This window comes from Balearica regulorum, chromosome 18 (genome assembly GCF_011004875.1).
Source record: "Balearica regulorum gibbericeps isolate bBalReg1 chromosome 18, bBalReg1.pri, whole genome shotgun sequence".
NCBI lineage: Eukaryota > Metazoa > Chordata > Aves > Gruiformes > Gruidae > Balearica > Balearica regulorum.
The window spans coordinates 3,441,709-3,460,830 of record NC_046201.1 but is presented as its reverse complement, the minus strand read 5'-3'; the positions used below and the strand labels follow the sequence as shown (position 1 = coordinate 3,460,830).

Sequence of the window (19,122 nt, the reverse complement as noted above, 5' to 3'; positions counted from 1 at the left end):
ACGCCCCTGCTGAGAGCCCCACGTAACCAGGATCTGCCAAGCTCCTGAGATGTGGGTGGAAGAGGGAGTGAGCTCATCGTCTCACGTCTCTGACACCCTGGCTGTAGCGGGTGTTCCCGGGGCCACTTCCACCCCGTCCTGCTGAGCACCGTCCTGGCTGCTCTGCTCGCTCCTGCAGTTTGTTTTCTAGGAACGGCGGCAAAAGTTTGTTACGTAACATTCATAGATTGAGGTTTCAAATCTTCGTGAGATTCGTGATGAAGTCAAGTATTCTAGTGATGCATGGTAGATTAGGCTTTGTTTTGCTTTTTAAATAAGACTAGCTTTGAAGGTAACTTTAGAATAACCTGAGAAGGAAGGCTGCAGGTTAGTTGGAAATTGGATTTACACTTGTTTGTACTGAAAGCGGTCCACTTCTACATGTTCTTTATAGTGGAATCTTGACATAGTCGTATTTTTTCCTAGCAGGACTCTGTTTTCATTCAATAAATACCTTTGGGAGAATTAAATTTCAGAATTACACTTCTCTCTGCAGCCATAGACTTTTTCCTTTTCAAAATTTCCAGAGCTTGCTTTAGCAGTTGGATAACTCCACAGTGTTTTGAACACATAGCAGAACACTTGTTGCTCACAGCCTTCTTCATCTCCAGTTGTACATTCATGCAACTTCAGAGTAGCAGTGAGCATCCAACAGTTATCTTTCTCTCCTCCAGGAGGTTCACGATGGTGCTGGTAGGCAGCATGGTTATTACAAAGAGATTCCTGATGGATATGGATTGCAACAGGCCAAATATTCATACTCATGAAATCATGTAAATGTTCTGGGGAGACCAGCAGCTAATTTCACAAAGCTCCGCTAAGGTACCTCCAATCTCTGTACGTCACGTTTTAGCTGAGTCCATCGTATTTCTATTTATGATCCAATTAACAAGCTGAACCTAGGTGGGAAAAGCAGAAAGAACAGTACATTAATCAAACTCCCTTGTAATGACTGTGTTTTCCTGAGAGTGACTTCTCTAAGGTGTGCTATAGCTGGGCACGCGGTACTGGCTTCTCCTGTCCCTCCCCAGGGCTGGGGTGCTTCCCCGTGCTCCACCCGCTCAGCGTGGCAGCCACACCTTCGCAAAAGACTATTGCAGTGAGCTGAGAGCTTATTCCTGGGAGCAAAAGAAATTGTCTCTGTGTTTTGGGCTACTATGTCTTCCATTCACGGTGAAAAATAGAAAAGAAAAAAAAGTTGCATATGTTAACAGAGAGATGAAGGATATTGCAGGATTATCTTCTCAGCCCAAGATGGGGATTTTATCTGCATTTATAAATATTGGTGGTTTTCTTCTGAACAGGATGTTTCCTAGCAAAATGGGTGTTTTCTGAGAAAAGTTATTTTCCACTTACAATACACTGGCAGCTATTGTTTGTATTGTTTAGGATCAATGCGGAATTTTTCTAAATGTTATTTTGATTTGATGACTGTGTTCATCAGTGAATTATGAAAGCTCTGATTGTTTAGGGCACAAGAAGGGTACAATACATTACTGGCTCACATGCTCGCTCAATGCATGCGCATTGTGATGGCAGTAGTAATAGCACCATTAAAGAACAAAAGGTAGCAACACATAGTAGCTCTGTATCTGGCCAATCCCCTCAAATTACCATAAATATTTGAGCAATCTGAATAGTTTTGGACTCTGTAGTAAAGCTTTCCTGTTCTTATCTGGCACTGAAGGAATGTGGAATAAAGTATTCATTTAACAAAGTATAAAAATATGTATGCTATGCAGTTATAATCATGTGTCATTAATCAGAAAATACTGCAGAAACTCTGACAAATTAAAAACACAAGGATGTGTCTGCAAGGGCTTTTTCAGTCATTAAAAAGCTGCTTCACCTCTCAGGCAAACTATTTAATGGCAACTTCTTGCTCAGTGTACTGACATCTTCAAAGGCTCTGACATCTGTCGGCCTTTGAACTACCATTAAAAAATATTATCCCATTTCCATTCTTTTATGCCCATTTTTTTAATTATAGCCCTTCTTTCAAGTTAGGAACATGGTTGGTTTAAATGATGCTGTCCTTTCGTTTTCAGCCACCCAGCTGCGGTTTGAATAAATTGATGTAGAATCAAAGGCGGGACTTTAAAGGGAAAAGGTTTGATGGACTTGGACTCCGAACCAGATGAGGTTTTATGATGAAAAGGGTTTAATCCCAGCACAGGCATCGCTTCTATCAGTCGAGCAGTACAAAGCGATTCATATATATAGGTTCACGAGAAATGATCTATTTTTTTTTTTTAAACAGCACAGATCTCTTCAGGACTTGCAAATGTGGCATTAGCTAATATTCAGAGAGCTGATTTTCTTTCATCCACCAGAAGCTTATGATTATAGTACAGTTCTCGAATTGGAAATGAGAGCTGCAACATAGATTTAAAGCTATGCTGTCTGATTTGTATTCAATATACATGTCACTGCGGGACAAGCTAGTCTAGGCCGAGCTGGTTCAATAAAGGGAAAAAACAGTTTCAGCATCTGAAATTCGGGGGGGGGGGGGGGGGCGGGAGAAGGTACCAATTAATTCTTACCTGCTCTACCTGAGTATTGTCGGATACTTAGTAGATTACGATCATTTCTAAAGCTGTGCAAACAAACCCTTGTGATAACGTTTCTTTGGCATCTTTTGCATCAGAGGCTGAGAGAAAATATGCGGCATTAATCAGTAATGGCTTCTAATGTAATCATTTATATGGAGGGCAATATTTGTTTTTCTGTGCATGAGTTTTGAGGACGTTTAGCAGAGACAGCCTTGCTATGCCTTTATAGCAATAGCCTTCATTAATGTGGTAATTAGGCGTGCATATGGAGAAAGCTGAAATCTCTGTCTCAACAAATGCATCGGATGACATTTGTCAAAAATACCACCTCGTGGTATTCCAGAAATAATCTCTCTAATAGCTCCCTGATCTTTGTGCTTCACGTTAGTGATGTGGTACATAGTTACCATCTCTTATATAATCAGATTGTGTCCTTTCAAAACAGGGGTGCTTTCCAGAAAAGTAGAAACAGTAGGTCTCAAAAGCCTGCAGACGCTGTCCTCCGCAAAGCCACCGCTTCCTTGTGGTACAGAAAGGAGACTGCTCCCTTTGGGGCTCTGCCTCCAGTCAACAGTTTCTCCTTCAAGCCCTTCCACAACTGTTGTTCCCTGCCAGAGTGCTCAGTTTAGGAGTAATACGTTGTTCCTGATCTCTTAATGCAATTTTGAGTTTGAGTTTTTTGTTTGGTTTGGGGTTTTTTTTTGGGGGGGTGGTGGGTGGTAGTAAATATAAACATGGACCTGTAGAAATGAATATATTTAATGAGTTATTTTATTTTACTGATATTTCATAGAAATCACATGTTTACTATGTATTTAGATGTTAAATTTAAACTATATATTAACATTTATTCAAAGTACAGTAGATTCAAAATGGTTGCATAAATAAATCTGAAGAAATTCCTGCCCCAGGATGCACTGGCCTATTTGTCATTCAGAAAACGAAGTGGCATCAACTGAATTCAAGGACAAACTGAGAAGGATGAAAAGGATAGAGATCAATGTAAAGGTGCCGGAGGAAGATACTGAGCCAAAAATACTCTCGATTCCAAGAAAAGAAATGTTATGCACACAGTTTTCATTTATTTTGTACAGATCATCCTGTGATTGATCTTGTCTTTCTGAACTGGTAGCTGTGGAGCAAGATGCTTCCAAAAGGTCTCTGAACTCGGAAGAGCCACCGTTGAGATGATGGGAGTACTGCAGCCAGCACTTGAGGATGAAGGTGCAGAGAGGGAAACTGGGGATGGTGTCAGCTCTGTGTGTGCACGAAATACACAATAGGTACCATCGTCTGATGCCTTGGATTCCAACCAAACGCCTAGGTTGGAGTAAGAACGTCCTTCTCTGGGACTTTCATCCTCAGATGGAGGTGACAAGTTTATCTGTTTGATATAAGGATTGACACTGAAGATAATCAACCTCTTCCAATGGTTGATTGGAAGAATATGCCTCTTCCAATTAGGAGTTGATTTCAAAAAGGAGGAAGTAAAAAGTTGCGTGTGTGTGTAATTCTGCATCTTATTTGTGTAAGCAGCTAATGTACAGAGAATTTACCACAACTCATTCATTAACAGAAACTGCAGCCATTGTTACTGCCTTGCAGAAATGGGCGTTCTTTTGAAAGTTAGAAGCTGATTATTTCTTTAAAGTCTAAACCTGTAAGTGACACATTTTTTATTTCTGAAGCTGCTGGATTTCAGGATTTCTGCCCACACATATTGCCATTCATGAGACCGAGAATGAGGACTTCATGCTTGGTTAAAGACTGTCATCTTCAATATAGCAGCATGACATCAGTAATGAGAGAGTTTCCTGGTATATTAGGTTCTTTAGTAGAGCAGAATAGTACACACAGGCTGGTGCATTTAAGTCATCTTTAGTCATCGGCCCAGAGAATAACAGCGCTAAGTTCCTGAGTTGGCCTCCTGTGATTATGCTGGAGTCTTGAAAAACTTATCTTTTTCACCTTGATTAACAGTCAGGGCAGAGCTTGGACAGTAACATCAACTTGAAGTCTTCCTCAAGTCCTTCAACTGCATGTTGAAGAGACAGTCATGGCACGCGGCCTGGGTGGGAGTTAGCCTCTGAAGTCTGCATTTCTACAAGTATTAACTTCAGCAGCTGAAAATGGGAGATAACTTGCACATGAACAGCTTGTTACTTAGGCTTTGTATCTGCATCTTGTCTTATGTTTGTCCTGTCACGTTGTGCAACCGATGCCATTTCTGTTACAGCCACCATAAACCCCTTATGGGATGTGCGGGTAAAATTTCTGGAATACTCAGAAGATATGTGTGTTTTGGGCAGTAATTTAAACAAATGCATCTAAGAGAAAAGTGTGTGATGCTTGTGATGCTTTTCTGGGTGGGGTTTTTTTGGGGGAGTGGGGTTGCCTTTTTTTTTTTTTTTTTTTTACTTATAGTGAAGTCTTTTCATTAGTTGACAGGGCCAAGACATTTCTCATAGACAATACAGCCTGTACCTCTTCTGGGGACAATTTAGGAACTATAATACGTTTAATTTTGCTGCCTCATAGAGATGAATGTCTGTAGTAATCCTTAAATCTGTAATCATGTCTGCATTTAAATCAGAATTACAGTTGTTCAGGAAATGCTAATGCTTTTAAATTTAATACATGGAAAATTTAAATGCAAATGTTTTTTAACAGCTTTGACTTAGGGGGGTTGCTGGACACAGAAGTACTCTCAGATTGATGGGTAGTTCTTCCCAGTCCACTGCAGAGATCTTTAGCCTCCATTCCCGTATTCCAGTGCAGGGAAGTCCTGTCCTTCCTTAAATATCAGTAGCTTTTCTTCACTTTCAGAGCAAGCTTTGCTCCAATGTTATTTCAGAACTGAATATATCTTTAACATTCATCTGAAAGGAGTATTTTCCTTGCACATCCTGAAATACAGAAAATAAAGCTTTATATTTTTTCAGAAAGGAAAACAGGGAAGACTAAGCACGTGTTTGGTGTAATTTTCATCAATCATCATTTAAGAATAGGTTGTTACGGTTTGTATGATGCAGCAAACCGGCTATTAGATATGGATTTTTATTTTTTTAGCCATTCTGTATTTTATCTATATTCTACTCTCACAAGTCATTTTAGGGGATCACTGCATTAAGCATGTATTTATGGCTGATTTTTTTTTTGTGCATCTCTATCATATCTAAGTTACATTAATGCATTTATGTAGATTACTAGGTGCTCAGTTTAGTGTCTCCGTTAAATTTCTTAGTGGAAAGACAGAAGGAAATGAGTCCTCCAAGTAGTCCTTTCCAGGTAGGTCTCTTAGTAATCTGATTCAAATCCTTTTGTTTGTACAAAGAAAAATACAAAGGTACACATTTCTTTCATCAGATAAAAAGAGAGGAGAAAGAAGGCTGGATGTTTTAATTTTTGACTCAATAATCAAAGCAAATACAGTAAACCGGGTAATAAGAAACTGTTCTGGATCTGTCTTCCAGGCAAGAGGGCCAAGTCTTTTCCAGGTCTTACAACTGTTAAGTGGAATATTTCTTTACATTTATCTCAATTTCAACGTGGTAAGTAATCCCGTCACTTGCCACTGTAGTGTTTAGTTACATGTGTACGCTTAAGGTTCTTCCATTTGACTAAAAATCATTTTATTAGGAAGGCAGTGACAATAACCAACCCATATGAAGTTCTGCTTTCTAGCTGCTGTTAACTAAATTAGAATCAAATGGACTTATGTAAATTAAGAAGTCAAAATAAGCTCCGTTAATTTTAAGCTCTTTGTGGAGCTGTTCAAATGGATGTCTGATTTTCCCTCTTTTCTCTCCCCCTCCCCCCCCCCCCCTTTTTTTTTTTTAAAGCCAATAGTTTGTAGCTTAAGTGCCATTTACATTAACTGGGATCAAGCCACCTAACTGGCTTCTTTAAAAGTCCAGATCTATTTCAGTGCACTCCTTTTGGGGGAAAAAAGATCAAAATTGGTGTTTTGCTTAATACCACGTCACAGCAAAACTTGGGGAGTTGCCACCCCTTTGTCACGCGTAGTCATAGATGTAGCAACAAGAACGGTGCCAGTATTTTCAGTGTAACTTTTCCTACTGGCGTTTGGATACCCGTGCCCTGCATATCTCTTTTCAGCCTTCAGAAATCTACGGCGAAGATAGCGAACAGTTTGGGGTTCAGATTACCTGTGGAGATGTTGCCTGAACGTGTTTCTCTGTAGGAATGAGATGGATAGGCTCTTTTCATGAATTTTATTGAAACTGGAGCTAAGCAGAAGGTCATTTCTCTTTATTGTTCTTCAGGAGTCAACACTTCCATCGTGTTTCAGGGAAACACTTAAGCTGTAAACAAGGTACAGCAAATGCTTTACTAAGAAATAAAATTTAAAGGGTGCCGGACTTTTTTGGAGACTACATTAAGTGCGAGGGGGGGAAGTTGGCCGTGGTTTGAATATGAAGGAGAGTGCTGTTTAGCCACCAGCAGCACTGTCCAGGTAGGGTGGTGTTAAACCTGTCCCCCAACTAACGCCCTAGCAGGTACAAAACAAGCAAGGTTGGTAGGAATATATTTTATCAGATTCACAAATGCTAGAGGTGTTTTTCAGAGCATACACAGTGCTGAAACAGTCCAAGTAAAGAATCTTACAAAGGCAGTTTGACATTTAAAAGCAGCTTAATGCGGTTAAAATTAATAGAATAAATATGTAAGTTAGCAGCTCAACACCTCACTTTACAAGTCCTAGTGGATATTTTCGAGAGAGATGTCAGAGGTACATTTGCAAAGGTGAGAAAAGCTGGGATTGTGTTGAGATGGAGCTGATATACCTTTGCATAAGCCCTGTAATACGGGGATTCGGATTTTACACTGCCGAACAGCAAAGATTTTAGTGTTAGTGCTATGGTTGCCATCTGCTCTGCTGCTGCCTAAGTTTCGTTGACACCGAACATTCATCTGTTTGAGTCTAGAGAGCTGGACTCTTTGTACGCGGTGCAGGTTAGGGAGTGCAACGTTGGTTCGTGTCACAGTTTTCCTACCAGAGAATGCTTAAACTTGATATTATGCAGCCTGATTTATGAACTGTGAACATTTGATTTATGAATGTATTAACAACTTCATCCCATCACGGAAATGTAATCATATATAGGATAAAGATGTCTTCTAGTTAACAAGTTGGGCAATAGCACCAAAGGTTTTTGCCCTCAAGAAAGACAACACTGAAATATGCATTTTATTATACGTTTGTGTAGTATTTTGTGCATCTCCGAGTATTGAAGTTTTAGCTTTGCTGATATCTTAGTGTTTCCAGGCAGCACTAGACAAGTGATCAGGACTCCTTATAACGATGATGGCGCTAGCAGAGCTCCTGCGCTTCCGTGATTTCCTCCGGAAGAGCTCGCGCAGCCTCGTGCTTTTTGGAAAATTCGATTGGCGCTCTTAGGAGGTGAGGCCAATCTGTTGGTCATAGAACTGCTGTTCATTCTCACTTCATTTCGCACCATTTCATTTATCTGCTCCCTTAATTACCATATTTATGGGCCTATGTGTTCTTACTCAAAAGGCATTTAAACTTGACAGTGTAATAGATTGTGCTGTGAAAGCTAAATAGCTGTTTATTACTTATCCCTGTTAATTTGCACGCTGCCACATCATTACCCGTGTGATAATGTGTGTGACATTTGCAGTAGTTTCACTTGCAAATCAAACCTATCTTTTTAAAGATTCATAATATTGGCAAGTTGCTGATTTTACCAGTCACAAGAAAAATTGGATAATAAATTCTTAACCTATTTTAATTGAAATTGCTATGGTATAAAAAATATTTTCAATATAGTTGGTTAAAATTGAGATAATTGAGTTAATTACAAAGCTTTATTTAGAAGATGACATTAAAAACTTGAGTTACTAAATATTAACGACTCTTGCCAATTCAAAATTCTTTGAAAGTATCCGTTTAGATTTGATCTCTCTTCAGATTTAGATCGTAGCTTAAACAAAAAGAGTGCTTTTTTCAGCCCTGCTGTGTACCCTTTGTATCACTGTCGTATTACAAAGGAGCCGCAAACCTAGCTGCCAGCTGGCTGAACTGGCCAGTTGAACTTCATCTGGCATGGAGAAAAGCAGAGGTTTACTGGGACCAGTCTGACTCGGTAGGATGCTTTGTGGACAAAAAGATCAGAGAACCTTCAGGACTGTGCCTGGCCCTTGGTACTGCACTTTGTTGCGTAATTCTTTTATCTCTTAAGGGTAAAAATCATGGGGATGGTTCCTTAAAACCAGAATAAGATCAAGTGTAAGACCGGTTCTTGTGACTTGCTGAAACTGCAGTATTAAGGCTCACTAATATAAACCAATTTTGTTTTAAACACCACCCAACGTTACGCATCCTTGAAGTTCTTACAGCTATACTTTTTTCTAAGCATAGAGCAGCAAACAAATAGTACTTGTTTACTTTTTTAGCATTCTTCTGTGTTAGATGCAGTGCTTATTTTTGTGATGGTAGAGAAACTTGTCTTGTCTTTTTTTCAGCACTTTTTAAAGCTTTGTTTATTAATAAGAACACTAAAGTAGTGCAGATTCCCACTTTCAACAGATAATGCTTTCTAAGGTAGTTTACACTAAATACGTCACCAGTTGCTGCATGATTGGGATGGGATGGATCCGTCATCCACCTCTTCTGGGACGTCGCCCTGATCGTGGGTAAAAAGGGACTCGTCATCACTGAATCACTGGGTGCTTCTATTTTGTTCCTTTTTTTCCTCTTAATTCTTCTTCATCAAAGCGAGATTTGTTTTTACTACAGACTTCCTTTCCCCTGACTGGACTGATGCCCTGTCATAAAAACCCACTACCCAATAACAAACGTTATGTATACCTCATCCATCTCCGTCACATCACGCCAGCGTAACAAGACACGCAGAAACAAATCTCCCTTTCGCAAGGGCTCAGGTGATGGTTCCACAGAGCGCACTGTTCACGTGCTTGAACTAATTTTAATGTCCTTCCAGGTGAGAAAATGCTGAAAAAGTGTTGGCGCACAGGGGCAGAAGCTGCATATCGGTGATTCAAATAGGGCTGCTACTTACGGGCTAATATGTTGGGTTATTATCCTAGAAAGAATCATTGCGATCATCTAACCGAACAGTTCACGTTTGAAGTCAGTCCATGGAACTGCTCAGAGGTTTGAGGTTTTGTTGTTGGGGTTTTTTTAATGTTATATGCAAGCAAAATTAAACACAGCAGAGGAGACCTACGCAGTCATCTCCAATTGAAGCCAAGTTAGCCCAATGCAGAAAACTTTTGAAACTCAGTTTGAAGAGCTGTCATGATTCACTTGAGAAATGCAGTGGTCTGTAAAAGTGGTGCACTATTTCAGCAGCCTGAGTACGCTCAGTGCTGAAGAGTGATGAAGGTTTATTGCAACTTCATCTGCTGGGACATGTTAGTCACTTACTGTAAAAACTGCTGAAGCAACACCTAAGTGACTCCAGATCGGAACCTCAGGGAAGAAGTTAAGAGTGGATTTGATCTGAACTCGGCATTGCCTTGTTTTGTGACTTTAAAATGCCCTCAGCGCTATTTGAAGCTAAATATGGTGATGGGGTGGATGTGGCTTGGTGTGTAATATGTTGAGAGGGGGACGGTGAAGTTTGTGTATTCCATCACTGAGTATAAAAGATGCGGTCCTGCTCCAGCCTCTTCCTTAGAAACTGATCCAAGTAAATGCTTCATGGGGTTGAAGTAGGAGCTCCTGAAAAATAAAGGGAATATATATATATATTTTTTTTAATTAGACTGTAGTCATTCGGTCCATTTCTCATCTCCGTTGCATGTAACTGTAGCAGAGTTTCAGACATCAGCAACAGATTTTAATTTAAACTCTTTGCCAACTTTATATTTTCTTATGCAATTTACTTTTTAAAATTAAGAGCACATGTTTTCCTTCCATATAACATGCAGTACATTTATTGGCGTTTTAAATAGGCCAAAGTGAGTGAGCAACCTTCTTTTTTTCTTTCAAGTCTATTTTTTCCCCTACAGGCAAATTGCTGTGGGCTTATGACCCACCCTTTTTATGACACTATTTCAGCACAGATATTCTTAGTTAGAATTCTAAGTTATTCCTTTGAAACAGAAATAGAAGTCACCATCTCAGCTAGCAGTTTCTTCAGCTATGGGATTGTCGTATGTGCACACATGTACATACAAGTATGCCGTATAAATTCATATGAAATCTCTACCCTGTCACACAGTTTAAGTATTTGTATTTTTGTTCCATTTGGGATACTCCGTAAGCTAGTGTTTTCTTCCTCTGTGTTTTCCTGTGTGGAGATTAATGGTCATTTTACAAAACGCGTTCTTCTCGGGGGCATGCTGCTATGGCATGGCCATCCTGTGGCATCGCTATGAACTTCTGCATTCTTTGTAAAAAAGATGGAAATCTCTTTCATTTCATTTACTCCTACCTATACAACCGAAATAAAGACTATACCATTTTGATCCATAAAAGGCAACAAGTAGCAATAAAATTTTGGACATATATACCATGAAGTCTTTATGTCTTGTGTTTAAGCCTGATGTTTAGCACAAGAGTAATTTGCTCTGGTGGAGTGTTTAAGACGTGTATTTCTCTCAGCAGCTCTTGTGCTCAAGTTATTGTTTGGACCATGCAAATAATTTGGTCAACATGGCTTATAAACAGATTTGAGCAGCCAGGAAAAGAATTTAAGAAACCAATACTGAGAAAGAGGGTTCAGTTTTACAAAGAAACCAAGCAAGCATCGTGCCAGCAGATCTCAGGCATGAGAAGTGAGATTTTGTAATTGCATCTTTTGTTTTTCCATGGAATCCTTAAGACAAGACAGTTGCTCTTAAGTTTTATATTTCATGGGTTTTTCACAACTGAGAATTATGTCATCTGGGTTGTTTTTTTTCCTAGTAGTACTAATTTGCCTACATTTAAGTCTAATAATAGCTTATTAAACCTGGCATGTGGAATAGCAGAATCTTAGTGATGCAAAGTTTGGGATTTGTGTCCTTGAGCAGTTTGAAGATATCCGTGTCACACAAAGTTGTCTTGGGCAGCAGGTTGTTCGGTTGTAAGCCGCTTCTGCCAGTGACTTTGTTTATGGGAAAAAATAATCTGGCTGTGAGAACTAGATTTATTTTAAAGTAATTGACAAGAACTGTGTCTGTGATCCCCAATATAAGCTTTTTCCAGTCACTTTGGAGAGATTAGATGTCTCTTAACATCATCTTACTAGCACTGAAGTTGCTCCAAAAGGACTCCTTTAATCATATTAGTTTCGCTGCCATCACCCCGTCTTCAGATTCTTTCTTTTTTCCTAAGAGAACCAAATCTGCTTTTGCCATCTATGAGGTCCACTGTTAATGCTCCTTTGCATATTAATTACTGTTACTTTACCTATAACACTCAGCCCAATGTCTTTTGGCTCTCCAGCTTTGAATCTGAAGGTTTGGAGCGGTGACTTCTTCCGTGTCGCAGTAGAAAACACTGTGTTGTGCCATTTGATTTTCTAATAGCTTTGTGTAAGAATTATTGAATATAGAATGAAGCAAAGCAGAAAGACGTAACAGTCAAGTTGGGAATTCACCCAGTCCCTATTTTGGATTGTAATATGACTTAGGAATGAATTTTTCCTGTATTATAAGAAGTTAGCCTTAGCTTCTTATCCTAAACATTTTATCCAACTTTTTAGGAAACTTCTGAGCAATGCAATATCTTAGTTTCACTTATATGGGGGAGGAAAAAAAGTTTAAGGAAGTTTTTTGTTTTAAAAAACAAGGAAAGAAAAAAAAAAAGGAAAGTGGTAGTGGAGGGGGAATGAGCTCTCAAAAAAGAGCACTCAAGTTAAAAGATAATTGTTACTATTCCAGGCAGGATTTCAATTGGAATGGCTCTTAAAAAACCCAAATGCTACGTATGGCAGTTTAGAATTCAGACCGTATCATCCTATAGAAATTGTAGCTCTGTAGCATTTCTTTGGTTAAGTAAAAGCCAGTTAGGGTAACGTTTTGTTATGATCTTGAGGTGAAATTATTTTCCAAAACAATTATAAAAGTATATTGTAGATTATAATTATATATTCAAAGGTACTTTATATTTTAGTCTGTATAATTATATACTAAAATGTACTTTACATTTTTAGTCTGTATACAGAATTAAGAAAAAATTAAACATGTGTAGAGGAAAAGATCAGGAAAGGAAGGAAAGGATCTAAGTGCAGATTACACTATATGAAACATATGTTTGAGATAATGCTGATATAGCTGAAATATGTGGCCTGTGTTATACTTCTGTATACAAATGATGTGCTCGTTCCATCTCTACGCATACACACACAAAATTTTACCTTTGACATAGCAGGGAATAATGCCAATGAGTAATTAAGAAAGCATGGAAGCAAAAGTCAGTCTTGTGATAAATTGCCGAGACGGTTAATATTATTTAATACATGTAACAGCTGTGATAGTCGAAGGACACAACTGAAGGTTTGAGGGGAGATGACATGTCTTTTATTACACCATATAGTTCAAATAGTTTGAAAAAATAGGCAAACTTCAAGCCTTGGTTTTTCTCTCTCAGATCACAGTATTTATAACAATCTGTCTTGGGATATTAATGTACAAGGCAACGTTTCTGATAGTCACTCATTTCCCGACTTTGGTCAAAAATGATGTTTCTTTTTCAAAGATTTGTAGTAATGTGGTTCTCAGAGACTGCAAATAGAGGGTTTAGCTGAATACAGACAGTATATTAAAAATGTCTAAAGAAGAAAAATGGTAGTTGGAGAGAGAGATCAATTCAGAGCTCTAGAAACAGTAACTGGCATTCCAGGGCAACAGGATCTTTAAATGTACAGTAATTTTCATCAGACTTTCTTATGAAACCTTTAATAAGCTTGAGCTGAGTCCCCTATATCTGTTTGGTAGAACATCAGTGTCTCATCTCAATATTATCACTTCGCCTGTGAAAGAATTCCAGGGAACTGCTCAGTTACTTGTGAAGCAGGGAGGAAATACTGTGTGCAAATGCTGATTTTCAGAGTTGTATTTACAAATGAAAACATGTGCTTGCGATTAGCTGTGAGGACAACAGTTGTATGCCACAGGTACAATGCTCCTATACTTCATTTAAGGAGCTAGAGAAGAAATGCAGTTAGAAAAGTAACTAATGAGAGTTTTATATACAAACGTAAATCTGAAGTAATAAATATATACTCTGCTACTACTGTAAAGCAGCAATGTATATTCTGTATACTTCAGGAGAACCACAAATTTACCACATATAACTTTCATCCCTTACCTTTCAAGTTACCCCATGGAGGGCTGGCAGCGAGCTGAGTCCCCGCTGCTCCGCGGCAGCTCCCTGGCCCCCCACCTCCGATGCCGCTGCCGCGTCGCACAACGTATTTTGCTCCCGAGGACTGAAGGATGCTCTGTGATCGCACACAGGAGAGCTGTGGATTCTGAAGTCTGTCTCTTGCGTTTTGAAGGTCGTGTGTCTTACCTGTACTGTGTTTGCAGAGTCTTAAGGGTTCTCTGCGTTGGCCCGTGCCATTCTCACTCGGCGTGCTCTAGTTCTCTCACCCGAAGGAGAACGTTCTTTGATACGTTCCTGGTGCGCATTAGCACATAATGATGAAATACAGCCTATAATCTGTAGAAGTGATTGATAAATGACTGATGATACGCTGATACCTCGTTAGAAGGTGGCAGGTTATTTCTTAAGGAAAAAAAAAAGAAGAAAAGGCATGGACACTATACGTAGTGATTATCTGCCACAAAGTTTCTCCAGTTACGGAGGCACCCCCTCCAAAGAGGTAAATCTTGCTCCATCCATGCTTTGGGCAGGGGGGAGCTGTATTCATCTGCACATATGAAGAGAAGGGGAAGAGCAGTAAGAGAGGCCAAGAAAAGGGAGAGAGAATCTTTTGAGTGTGCTTCCGACCCCAGCTAACAGCCTGCCTGAGAAAATCAAGTGGCTTTTGTTTTCTGTGGTTAGGTTTTTTTCACTTTGTTTGTTCTTTATTTCAGGTTATCTGTGATATGGAGAACCAAATCCACAAGTTGAGGGAAGAGCTAATTCAGGTAAACGCTCAGCGGAAGCAGCAGCTGCTGGAGCTGAGCCATCAGTGGGAAGAGGAGAAGCAGAGGGCAGCTCAAGACCACGAGACAGCCGTGAATAAGCTGAAAGCGGAGGCAGAAAAAATGACGTTAGACCTGAAAAAGGTGCACACAGCGGAAACGGAGAAGGCCTTGGACAAGGTAAGAGGTTTGCATAGGGCTGCTTCTGGTGGCGTGGCAAAAGGCGAGCAATCACCTCCAAAGTCAGATAAGCAAAGTTTCACTGAGGAAAAATGTTTAGGGGTCACTTGAGTTGAAAAAACAGACGTATGCTCTAGATCTGACAGCGCATGCTGCAATCGCAGCACGAGTATGGAAAACTTTGTAGTTCTGTAATGAAAGACTTCATCTCTTTGGACACGCAGCGGCAGCGGTCGCCGTTGTGGCTGTTCTCCCTGAGAGCGGTGCTGGGGCAGCACCTTCCAGCCGCGGTGAGCGTGGAACGGGGACGACCGTGTGGTGCTCCGGAGCTGGCGGGACTTTAAAAATCCAGATGGTTTTAAAGGCAAAGCCAGCCAAGGACTACCTTAATCGCTTTTTTCCTTTGCTGGAACAGATAGAGTAGAAAGGGCAGTTCTGTCTAACTGAGCTTTTTCTTCCTTAAAAAGAGGGAAAGTTCTTAAGGAGGAAGAAGTTCAGGCTAAAACTGCAAGGAAATTTGGTCTAGTTGCTAACAATGGCTGGTCTACTTTCGCCTGTGTGCATCGGGTGAGCAGGTACTGTGTGAAAGGCTTGAAAATAGAAATTAGCATTTCAGATAAATCAAGGCTTCCCTCCCCATTCTGTTCAGCGGGGTCGCTGACTGTGTGTCAGTGCTTGCTGAGCGTCCCCTTGTACCGGTGCCTCGATTTCAAGTATTTCACTACATTAGGGATGATATGAGCTAAAAAATGTGAGGTTTATTTCAAAAGCTAAACTAAAAACCCCCTACTTAATACTTATAGTAGACGCTGTGTATGTGTAAGCAGATAGTTGTTGAAGTATCTTTTATATGTGTTAATATAATCATACATTTCATTGCAAAGTGATGTACAGTGGCACAAATTAACGATCCGCATATACTGTTTGAACGGCCTTTGTGAAAATGACATTTCATTTACCTGCGTCAGGTTCTTGGTCTGTAATTTTAAACAGCATTCGGAGGATTATGTTGGAAATCAGCCAGCCTGAAGCCGTTAAAATGGCTGTGATCAACAATTCAGAATCTTTTCTGAATGTAAGGAAAGCTCCGCTTGGCATAATTATTTAAAGCCAAGGTCACACAAAGTATTTAAACCTTTGAAATTCATCATTAAAGGATTAATTTTAACTCAGGAAGACATTGTCATTTTTGCTTAAAAATGGAATTTGAATCTCAATTCTTTTCTTTCTTTGATCTTTTTTTACATGTGTAGTATAGCAAAAGAAAAGTTAACTTCTTTACATCCTCAAATTGAAGTTACAAATAATCCTTTATAGGGCAATATCTTTAATAGTCTTGAATTGTCATTTCTGTCAGAAATACTATTTTTTTAATTTGTTGCGTTTTTTCTATTTTTCAGGAAAAAAATTGCTAATTTTAAGCTATATTAACTGCTATTGAATTATTTTTTTTTTTAATTTAACCTACTTCCCTATTTTTACCTCTAATCAGAAGAGCACATGTTGAGTAAAAGTTGGGGGGGAAGTATCTTTGTTGGGAAATCTTCCACAAACATGTGAAAATACCTTGCGTTACCTTCAAATCCCCCTTTACCATTCTGCTTTGTTTCTGTCCTCTAAATGTAGAGCTGTGGAAGGTGGCCACAAAGTCCAAAAGTCAAAGTAGCTTAGAGGGCAAACTCCATTTAAAGTTCAAAAGTTACAGTTTTGGCTAACTTAGTTCAAATCTTGATCCTATTAAAGTCCACAGAACTTTGATGAAGGAGATTTTATCCAAGGGGAAAAAAACCCAGCATCTTAACTGCAGCATGAGTTTTGAAACTTGATTTTTTAAAGTTTTTTATTTTTCTAGCAAAACTTAACCTTGAAATTTAGGACAATATGGGAGAAAAATTTGTCCTCTAAGTTTACTCTGGTTTTTGCCAATTCTGTGAAGATTGCTTAAAAATCCAAGGGGAAGTTGAATTTCACTGTCTAGGCTTGGAACATATGACTGTCCAGATTTTTTGAAGGTCAGTCCGTTCCCAAGTGAAGGATCTCGTTCCTCTGTGGTCTGTTTTGTGAGTAATACTGATTTCTGCACAGATTGCTATGCGGAATTGTGGACTGTTTTTTCACGTGAACCTGATGAAATACAAAAGAAATGGCTAAAATTGAAGTGAAAAGAAAAATTGAAGTAAAAATGGGTAGAAGGAGATATAGGATTCATATGGTACTGCCCTGCCCATAGCCCGGCCGCAGTGGGGCTGGGGAGGAAGAGAGTGGCGAGGAGAGAGAGGGGAACAGTTTTTATTGCAAGAGCACTGGACATTTAAATATTTGTTGGTATTTGTAGATAGCTTTTCAATATTTAGGCACACATAATTTAATATACTGAGGTCTTTAATTTTCTGTTGCTTAAAAATCTCAAATTGAAAGATAGCACATTGTTTACTGTAATATTTTAGTTGATTAATTTTGTTAGTGATTACAGCATGCAGTGCCAGAAAGTTGCTCGGTAAAGGTAGTACGGTAATGTTTTTGAACCTGCGATTCTAAAAGCAAATATTTTTTGACAGTTATTGTATCTCCAAATCAGTAGGGAATGATAAGCGGGAAAATATTTAACAGGTTGCCAAATGGCACAGTGAAACCTGCACTGTAGGAAAAATAAACATGGCATCTGTTGTTGTGGAAATAATAATAAAGGGAAAAGTCCATAACTTTCCAGTGACCTCCCCTATTGCGGGTATTATTTTCAATTAAACACCGCTTTGTAGGAAAGTGAGCCGTAGCTCACCTAAATATGCACGTTATGAGCAGTGTTGAACCCGTGGTGGCCAAGTTGGGCACCTCTGAGACTTCTCGGTGCCGAGTGCTGCTCCCCAAGCTGCAGGAGCGCGGGAGGAGGTGACGAGGGCAGTACCTGAACCGCAGTCGGAGGACTTCTGGGAGCAAGGTCCTTGTCACCAGCCTGGCACGCAGAGACGGGGCCGGGCTGATAGAGGAGCCGCTCAGCAGGCCGGTGCGATGCAGAGGTAGCTGTTCGTCCTGGGGCAGCGCAGCCGTTCGTCTTTAGCCTTGCTTTTTGCTAAATCAGATGTGCCATGGCCCGATCACCCCCATCACCTTCTTGCTCACTTTTTAAGACATACCGTGGTAGCTATGTTAGAACGCAAAGCCATCTTATTAGATAAGGATAACAAATGTTAATGTCCTTAAGGTCAGATAAGCCACGTTGGACATAAATCAGACAAAAATTCAAGATGATAGCATGGAGAATTTGAAACGGTACTTATCGTGTTCTTAGGACTTCAGTGCTTTCCTGATATCTGTTATCTGTCTCTAACATAAAAATGACTTGAGAATATCTCCAAATTAGTTCTTGTCTATTAGTTAAGGAATCTTAAATATGGTTTCAGAAGAACACTTGTATTCAATCACAGTGATTTCGATTTACTTTTAAAGTATAGATTTAATTGGCTTGCATTTCGTTATATCAAGAGATTATAGCATTTTTTTGATGTGATGGTAATTTTTTTTATTTGAAGTCATACCTCATTATGATGAAATGAAACATAAACTGTTTAAGAACCAAACATATCAGAGAATACCTAACACTGCAGTTAGGCTCCACTAATGACTAAGCTCAGCAGGGAGACAGGTGGTTAGAGGTTGCATCAGCAGCACTTGCGGCAGGAACACTAACCGGCCAGGTGTAACGGACTGTGCAAAGCTTATGAGCATTTTCAGGTTTGCCAGAAATTACTGAAAGCAAGAGACAAACTGCATTTCTAAGTGCGTGCAGATGTGAAGCTTGGCTAACGCAACTGTTTGTAACATTCATCTGTGGTATTTTCTTGGCAAAGAAAATGAACATTCAGAAAGCATGACCCCAGCAGATCAGTAGACATGCTAACAATGCTCAAAGGAAGCAACCTTGGAACTGAAAATATCTCATAAAAAAGCTCGCTTTGAGCGATGCACATGAGCAAATTGGAGTGGGAGAAAAAGGGTTTGGTTTTTTTCCTCTCTAAATAATTTTCAACATTTAGCTTTTTATTGAGTTCTTTTTTATATTTAAATAGATATTTTGACTCATCCTGTTAAATCTTTATGCAGGTTCCAGGAACATCTAATTCTTAGTGCTGCTTTTCTTGTGGAGAAGTAATTCACATTTTTCTCTATTGACTGTACTGAATGCACATGATATTTGATTACAGGATGAAGCTGTAGTCAAAAAATAAAGTAAAATAAAGCAAAAGGAGAGTCAAACACTTTA

At 39.4% G+C, this 19,122-nt stretch overlaps 1 protein-coding gene across 6 annotated transcripts in view; it reads left to right on the top strand.

The window, feature by feature from the left end:
* The window catches only part of CEP112 (centrosomal protein 112), a 172,143-nt gene that overhangs the window by 93,945 nt on the left and 59,076 nt on the right, over positions 1-19,122 (top strand). For all 6 annotated transcript variants that reach the window (XR_012838207.1, XM_075770279.1, XM_075770277.1 and 3 more), the window contains one exon: positions 14,631-14,861. Coding sequence is in view for 5 of the 6 variants with exons in the window: in XM_075770279.1 (XP_075626394.1) it covers positions 14,631-14,861 (231 nt within the window). In the remaining variant the exon portion in view is untranslated. The remainder of the gene's footprint in view (positions 1-14,630; positions 14,862-19,122) is intronic.